The sequence below is a fragment of the Polypterus senegalus genome, chromosome 8 (assembly GCF_016835505.1).
Source record: "Polypterus senegalus isolate Bchr_013 chromosome 8, ASM1683550v1, whole genome shotgun sequence".
NCBI lineage: Eukaryota > Metazoa > Chordata > Cladistia > Polypteriformes > Polypteridae > Polypterus > Polypterus senegalus.
Window position 1 is genome coordinate 10,365,192 of NC_053161.1, and position 9,262 is coordinate 10,374,453.

Sequence of the window (9,262 nt, forward strand, 5' to 3'; positions counted from 1 at the left end):
TTTCGGTCCACGCCGGCCTCCTTTAAGAGGGAGCAGTGGAATGATGACTCCCTGCGCTTTGCCCGAAGCGATTGTTCTGCCTAACAGCTCACAGCGGACGGATCCACACCGGGAACCCTTCTTTGTCCTTGAAATGATCTGTTGTACCGAAAGTGGCTACCCATGAGGCGAGGTGCGGAAGTTGTTGCTAATTCAGCGTACCTTCCGGCGGAGATATGCGAGTTGGCACATGCTCACCTCCTAGGCCCACCTGGGGCGAAAAACACTGGAGAGGATTAAGCTCGCTTTTACTGGCCTGGGATCAATGAGGAGGTCCGGCGGTTCTGTCAATCCTGTCGAGTGCCAGACCCGCCAGATTCCTAGGAGGGACCGTGCTCCTCTAGTCCCTATTCCCCTCGTGGACATCCCTTTGAAAGGATAGGGGTCGATTTGGTGGGACCCTGGAGCCCTCAACCCGTGGCCACAAGTATATCCTAGTCATGGTGGACTATGCCACCCGGTACCCAGAGCGGTTCCCCTGCGCTCGCTAATACTAAAAGCATCGCACGGGAACTGGTTAACTTGTTTTCACGCGTGGGCATACCCAAGGAGGTCCTCACGGACCAGGGTGCGCCCTTCACTTCGGATACGTTCAAGGAGGTGGCCAAATTACTGCAGATAAAGCACCTGAAAGCGTCAGTCTATCACCCGCAAACTGGCGGGTTGGTGAGCGATTTAATCAGGCGCTTAAGCAGATGCTCCGCAAGGTAGTCAGCGACGGCAGGAACTGGGACCAGCTCCTCCCGCCGTGCTTTTGCCTACCGGGAGGTACCCCAGGCCTCTACGGGCTTCTCCCCTTTGAATTACTATACGGGCGACAACCCCGGGAATCCTCGACATCCTAAAAGAAGGCTGGGAGGCGAGGCTCTTCCCTCCTCTAATATTTTGAGTGCGTGAGCAACTGCGCGACCGACTCACAAAGATCAGGCCCCTCCTAAAAGAGCGTGACTGCGTGCGCAAGCAGCGCAGGCCGGTGTTACAACCGCAACTCCGTCCTCAGGGAGTTCCGCCCGGGGACCGAGTTATGGTGCTCGCCCCGACCTCCCACTCGAAGCTGCTCGCTCACTGGCAAGGGCCTTACGAGGTTAAGGAGAGAAAGGACTGCGTCGACTATTTGGTAAAACAGCCCAACGTCGACCGGTGAGAGGATCTATCATGTCAACCTGTTAAAGCCCTGAGAGATAGAGAGGAGCTCCCAGCTCCGTAGGTCACTCTCCCTTTCGCAAGCACAACTGCCCTTAACCTCGGAAGAGCTGACCCCAAGCAGCGGCAGGAGTTAGCCCAAACACTCCGAGCCATCCCGAGGTAGTGGCGAGTCACCCGGCGGACCGCTGATTGAGCGCGATATAGTCACGGAGCCCGGGTAATCGTCCGGGAGAGGCCCTACCGACTCCGGAGGCAAAACAGCGCAGAGGTCGAACTGGAGGTGAAAGCGTATGTTGGACATGGACATAATTGAAGAGAGCCATAGTCCCTGGTCCAGCCCTATTGTCCTCGTCTCCAAGCCAGGCGGCTCCTGGAGGTTCTGTAATGACTTTAGGCGTCTGAATCAGATCTCCAAGTTCGATGCCTACCCCATGCCCGCATTGACGACCTCCTTGGCGGCTGGAGTGCGGCTCGATATCTGACTACCCTTGACATGACAAAGGGTATTGGCAAATTCCTTTAACGGCATCCGCAAAGGAGAAAAGCGGCCTTTAGCACCCCTAGCGGGCACTGGCAGTACAAGGTCCTCCCATTTGGGCTGCACGGGCCCCGGCGACCTTCAGCGTCTGGTAGATAGAGTGCTGAAGCCCACCAGTCCTATAGCGCCGCCTACCTGGATGGCGTTGTCATCTATTCCGGCACCTGGGAGGAGCATCTACTGCAGGTCGCAGCTGTCCTCCGAACACTGGCTAAAGCCGGCCTCCGCATAAACCCCGGAAGTGTTTTTGGATTAAAGGAGGCCAAATATTTAGGCTACCTCGTGGGACAAGGACAGGTGCGGCCACAGAGCTCCAAAGTGAAAGACATCTTAGAATGGCCCGTCCGAGTACCAAGAAACAGGTGCAGGCTTTCTTGGGGCTTGCGAGTTACTACCGCCGGTTTGTTCCCGTTTCTCGAAGAGCAGCACCCTTGACTGACCTGACAAAAGGGCGCCCCTATCGTGGTGTGGACCGACAAAGCAGAACAGCGTTCAGTGACCTAAAGAAGGCCCTAACGTCGGCACCTGTGTTACGGACGCCCGATTTTGGGCTCCGTTTATTCTCCAGACCGGCGCCGGACACAGGCCTGGGTGCCGTGCTGAGCCAAAGCGTCGATGGTGTCGAGCACCCTGTGATGTACCTTAGCGGAAACTGATGGACCGGGGCCGGCACGCGGCAGTGGAGAGGAGGCCTTGGCCATTAAGTGGGCAGTGACCCACCTCCGTACTACCTGCTGGGTGCGAGTTCGCTCTGGTGACTGATCCGCTGCACTTCAGTGGATGTCCCTGCACAAAGAGTGAATCCAGCGGGTCACCAGGTGGTTCCTGGACTTACAGCCGTATAAGTTCACTGTCACTTATCGGGGGGCACCCTTCAGGCCAATGCCGATGCCCTCTCTCGTATTCCACGACCTCTCGGTTAGGTCCGCCCGACCTGGCGGTCCTGGGCTAAGGGGGATCGGTCACGCGACGCCGAGTAGGAGGCCGCGGATTGATTCGACAGCACCTGGGAAACCACTCGCCAGGGAATGGTGGGGTATTAACTTTCTCCCTCTGCTTCCTCATAGGAAAAAGACCGTCCTGCACCATAGGCATGGATGACCGCAGTCGCGATACTTCCGCCCTTCCTCCGCCATCTTGCCCTGGCGTCATCCTTCCCATCCTCCCTTGCGGTCCTTCCGACATTCCTCCACTTCCGGCTCCTCCCCAATAAAATGGCGCGCGCCAGGAGTCGTCGCGCATATGAACTGTTTGTTTATGATTTTGACCTGTTTTTTTGTCTATACAATATCACGGGGCGGAAAACCCCAACCCTTGCTACTGTCTCTCTCGGTCCTTTACAATATATATATATATATATGTATATATATATATATATATATATATATATATGTGTATATATATATATATATATATATATATATATATATATATATATATATATATATATATATATATATATATATATATATATATATATATATATATATATATATATATATATATATATATATATATATATATATATATATATATATATATATATATATACATATATATATATATATTATATGTTTGCAGAGATGCCACCGCCCTGTTGCTTTTGAAATTAAATAGAGTTCTACGCGTGGAAGTGTGTGTGTCTAGGCCAGTACACCAGCAAAAGAAAACCTCCTATGAAAGACAGTCGCTTAGCTGCTAATGCACAAATGATGCAAGCACTTCGGCAACATGAATCCTTCTAGCAGAGACATGAATCCTTCTAGCAGAGAGATGCCCAGAGTAGTTCTGACGATTTAAATACTTTCTAGGATCTTGTGCTTTTAACAACATGGGCTTCCACAGTTAGTATATACCAGGCGACTGCCAGTATTCTTTATTTTAGAGCAGCACCGCGCCCCTGTTGCTTTTCAAATTAAATAGAGCAGGCCGATTCCGAGCATCAACTAAATGATAACATACATACAAGACCACAAGACAAGGTCATTAGTGAGCCTTTATCCATCCATCCATCATCCAACCTGCTATATCCCAACTACAGGGTCACTAGGGTCTGCTGGAGCCAATCCCAGCCAACACAGGGCACAAGGCAGGAAACAAACCCCAGGCAGGCGCCAAGCCCACTGCAAAAAATCCACGTAAACACGGGGAAGACATGCAAACTGCACGCAGGGAAGACCCAGGAAGCAAACCCAAGTTTATTGTTTGTTAATTTAATTTTATTTTTAAAGTTGTGTTTTTTTAATTATGTTTTTCTCAAACAATAAAAAAAAAAACCAAAACTTTATTTTCCTCCTGGGCAACGCTGGGTATTTCAGCTAGATTGTGGATGAAGTTTACCAAAATTCCAAATAATTTTTTTTTTCCATCTGCTTGCATTATATTTCAAGACAGAGATGAGTGAGTGAATTTTAAATTACTCTAACCATTAGAACATGTTGCTTTAAATACAGTAATGACAAATTATTGCTAATTTATCAAATGAAACAACAACAATTGGGGGTCATTCAAGGCATGATTTGCTAATTTTAATTCTTGAATTAGGATGGCAAATAATTTCAAAATAAGGTAATGTAATTTTTTGGTGGGGGGATGATTATTTGTCTCTTGTCATTAGGTAGAAAGCTAGGGAATAATAATATTTCCTCAAATGCTTAATGTTTTTGAGATTTATTAAAACCATTTCAGGCCACCTTTTCCCTTTTCGGTTTGAATTGGGGGCCCCCCCATCAATTTTGTTTGTTTTTGGTTATTCCTTGGAGAGTGCAACAAAGAATAAACTATAAGCTGATCATCCCATATAATGACATTAGTCATTTTACTAAATGTTTTCTTTCAGGTTAATTTAAATTTATAATATTTATTGAATATGTGATGTTCCATTTCAAGCAGAAATAATATTATAATAATTCATTTTGATTGGAGTAAAAGAAAAACCATTATTTTTAGGATCAATAAGACGAAATGTAGGAATAGCCTTGTTAATGTGCGATATTTATTAAAACCTACAGTAGAGTTAGGAATCTGTCTTTGTGAAATACAATTCTCACACTAGAATATGCTATGTCAAGATCTTATGTAAGTTTGGACCTCGATTTTCTTTTTTGTAATTGGCAACAACATTGAAACGTATTTCAAAATGCATGCAAACTCTGTGGCATGCAATATTCAACAGTGTACAAATTCATTTGGTTGTGTGTACACTATTTGTATATACTGTAAAATGTATGTTGTTGCACAGTCTTGTGGTATAATCAATTTTCATTTAATTATTTTCCACTTAGTCTTAAATTTATTTCATCTTACTGCTGTAAAATTCACAATCTGTTGCATTTCTCGGCCAAACACACCAGAAACTAATCTCACAAACTGCAGAAGTTGCAGGATTATTATTAACCCAGTTTACAGTGGCTAAATGGTGCACACTTTAATGCGTTAATCTTTTGTTTGCATAGTAGAAAATGTATATTCTCATTAGAATTTCTTGATACCAATTCAAAAGATAAATAACCGCTTGTGTGCATCAATAGTTATTGCTATAATTCTTATAAACCAAGACAACAGAAACATAAAACTTTCTAAAACAAACAAATAAATAAACACTCCCTCTTAGACCAAAGTACACTTAATTACAGATTACAGCTCACAGAGGCGATTAACACTAAAAATAATGACTGTAAAATTAAGGTGAAAATAACTACAAGTAAAAATGGCTTTAACTTACACTTAAACTGAAAGTTAGTGCTTCCTCGAGAAATTAATATACTGTACTTCTAATTGCTTTATGGTATCAGTTTAAATAATGCCAGTATTCATTTTTTATTTGCCTATATATTTATAGCTTCACTTATTCAACAATAAAAATGCACATTAAGCCAGCATCACATTGCAATGTCCTGTTCCTGACACTAACAGCAAGTGATCAGCAAGGAAACAGCAACACCTACAGTATGCAGTAGCATTACAAGTTAGTCATAAACACTGGAAATTTACATTTACAAGAGACGACACATTATACATTTCCTGCCAATTTTTCTCATCAATGTTCTTCCATTTTGATGAAAATTAAGTTTAAATATGGCATAAGAATAACAGAAGGAGAAAATTGAGAGAAGAGGAGCCAAAGAGTGTGCATTGCAGTGTTCCTCAAAACATGAGTGTCCTTGTGAACATTTTAAAAGTTCTTGTAACAAGTTACAAAACATGTTTATAGCTAAAAACAAACAGATTCCTGTGGTGGGCTGGCTCCCTGCCCAGGGATTTGTTTCTGCCTTGTGCCCTGTGCTGGCTGGGACTGACTCCAGCAGACCCCCATGACCCTGTGTAATAAGGCTATAGCAGGTTGGATAATGACTGAATGACTGACAAACAGATTCTCCAAAGCATTCAAATGTGTTGAACATAAAGAAAATATATAATACTAGTAAACAGCAGCCTGGGCAAATACTTCAAATTAGTCAATTTACAATATAACAATACTCTGACAATACAAAGAGTAATCACACATTTATGGGGTCACATTACATTAGTAAATAGAAGTATATTGATTTCACTACAATAATAAATGACAATATATCAAAGTCATCCAGTGAACACATCCTCCTCATCTTTGTAGCAGATGGGTAAGAGTAACAGCCTTTAGACCTTCCCTGTAAAGGAATTCTGTTCACTTGAGACAAACAGAAATTGAGCTTTTGGCTCATTAGGAACTCAACTTACAAATCTACAAAGATCCTTACAATGGGCATATTATCAAATTCATCTCACTCTCAAACCCTCTTAATCCAGTTACTGGGTGCCAAACAGTGCTGAGTGAAAAGCAGACAATAATCCTGAACAGGCTGCCAGTCCATCACAGGGCACACAAAGGGCAATTTACAGTTGCCAGTTAACCTAACCTGCACATATTTGGGCATGTGGAAGGAAAACCTAGACAGATACAAATAGAATGTGCAGACTCTGCATGGACAACATCCAGGCCTAGAATTAGAACACTACAGTAGAATGTTGGCAGAAGGCACATCAATGACACCAGATTTCTTTCCATACATCTCATAGCAAACAATCCACAGATTTAAACTGCACACTTACAGACTCCATAGAATAGGGGGGGGAGGACATTTGGGGTTAAAAATGTATTTATGTATCAGGCTGGTTTTATAAAATTATGCACTGCATATGGCCATTTTTGCAAGTAACATTTGCACTGCATTTAAATAAGCCTGATAGACACTAGTTAAAGACATCAACTTGAGGGCTGCTGCCTCACAACTCCCTTCAGGGCGTTTGCATGTTCTCCCCATGTTCATGTATTTCCTCTTGGAGCTCGTTTCCTCCCAATGTCCAAAGACATGTTAATTTGGTGAACTGTCAACTAAACTGGTCATGGGCTGTGAGCATGTGTTCAGCCAGTGAGGCACTGGCACCCCGTCCAGGAATTGTTCTTGCCTTGCACCCTACACTTGCTAGGATCGCTCCAGCTGCCCTGCGACCCTTTTCAGGATAAAATGGATTTGGAGGATGGATAGACTCCAATTTGAGAAAGCATACATGCAATACAGTGAACTGGCAACCCATCAAGGGTTTTGTTCTGCTCATTGCCTAGGCTATGATGCTAAAATGTGAATAGAAGGTTTAAGAAGAATTTGTAGGAAGGATGAAGCCTGCAAATATCATACAAAAATACATATGTTTAATAGATAAATGTGAATTACCAGTACTGTATTATTTGAAGAAAAAAAAAACTATAATGACAAAGTCAAGTGAAAGAAAAAGAATGGCAAGAATGGTATTGGAAAAAAAAAGTTATGGGAAGACAACAGCAACAGAAAAGATTTTAGCTTGGTCGTTATGCTCAAAAAAAAATTCTGGCAAGAAGAAACCCGCCTTAAGTAACTTTTTGCACGCCCACGACTGGAAGAACTAACTTCGCTAATGTTATTCATAATTTCTATTGCATTCTCAGTCGGCTTTGATGTCTGCAAATTTTCCGTAAAGTCCGTGCAACCTGTAGAGCTCTTTTCGCCAGTCCATAGTGAAGACACGATACACTTTTAGATTAATGTTTCTTTTTTAAATGAATTGCTTCGGCGAGTAGTGTACATTGGCAGTTGGTAAACACGCGGTTACGATGAAGAAAAAGGATAGCAGTGTCAATCTGTGTGGAGGCCGCCCATTTCTGGCGCCTTGAAATGAGCAGCTTTTAGACTCTCGCTTAGCTATTTGAAAGCTGCATATGTATCTCTGTTCTCTGTCTGCGCAAGTTGGTTTGCATACATACATGGGTCTGAGCAAACTTCGCTCTATACAGCTTGCGCTTTTGATGTCTCGCTTGCGCCGTTGTTTTCTTCCCCCCACTGTATTCAGCACTCACTTTTTGCCTCCTTCCAATCGGTGGCCCGAGAAGTCAGATCGATGCTTTTACCCGCCATCCCGAGTGCCTCTGCGGAGTGCAGGGCCGCTGTGCACCCAAATGCCGTCCCCAGAACACCTCCCAAAAGTCGATGACTCGTCTTCTTATCAGTACCCACTTTTTCACCTCTGTTTACAAAAGTTTGGCTACTCTTCAAGCGACGAGTAACAGTAACGCCACCGCGCGCTCCCGTTGCTCCTCTGACCAGGCTGCGGAGGGCGCTCACCCGAGGGCACAGCAGGCACGACGTGATCGTGATCCCCGTTCCTTTACTCAGTGTGCTTTGCATACGGGACATAAACAGTGAAAGCCTAAAATCTCTGAAAGCTGCTACAGCAGCTGCAGTACATATTTGAAACAGCATATTATTTCACAAACTACTGTTCTTTTCACTCAGTCTATTTGCCGATACGTTGGACCTTAAAACGAAAGTCAAGCCCAAGCGCGCACCTTGCGCAGACAGTGATATAATTGTGCACGGCCAATGAGGAGCAGCGGAGTATGTCGTACAAATTAGAAGACCTCGCAACGTCGCTTGGGAAACGAAGTCGCAGATACGAGACCGTAATTTCACTTCGAGAAACGCTACCCTGCAGGTAACACGCTTGTACACCGCAGCAGTGACTGTCTCGTAGACGGAAGCGACGTCATAAGTGCGACAGTGTGCGCGTCAAAGCGCTGTGACGCAGGTAATTTAACCATTGTATCTGTCGCTACCCTGTTGTCATTACCCGGTGTCGCTGTCGCTACCCGATCTGCGTGCCTACCGTAAAGTGCATGCGTTAAACAGATTGGGCAGCACCGTAAAGTGTGTGATGACGTAGCCTTTCAATACGAACGCGCACGCAGATCGGGTTGGTAACGGGGACCAGGGTAGTTACACATGCCGCAAGCGCTTAATGAAAAAAACATTAAAAACAAAATAATCCACTTTACGGCACGTCCCGATCGGAACTGTGCAAGCAGTACAGCTTGCTTAAATTTTTAATTGCAATACTTCGTAATCTCGTGGTTTTAACGAAAAAAAATCACATTTTCCGTGTTTGGCATTTGGTGGTGTGTTTCTTTTAACGTTTCTCCACATTTTTTTTTATCTTAGTGAGCGAACGGCATGCTAATAATTAAGC

At 44.2% G+C, this 9,262-nt stretch overlaps 1 protein-coding gene across 4 annotated transcripts in view; it reads right to left on the minus strand.

Moving 5' to 3' along the window:
- The window catches only part of macrod1 (mono-ADP ribosylhydrolase 1), a 512,933-nt gene extending 504,331 nt beyond the window's left edge, over positions 1–8,602 (minus strand). For 3 of the 4 annotated variants that reach the window (XR_005634620.1, XM_039760704.1, XM_039760703.1), the window contains exon 1: positions 8,097–8,602. Coding sequence is in view for 3 of the 4 variants with exons in the window: in XM_039760704.1 (XP_039616638.1) it covers positions 8,097–8,499 (403 nt within the window). In the remaining variant the exon portion in view is untranslated. The remainder of the gene's footprint in view (positions 1–8,096) is intronic. The other variant, XM_039760705.1, reaches the window with a different exon arrangement.
- Positions 8,603–9,262: the final 660 nt, after the last annotated feature.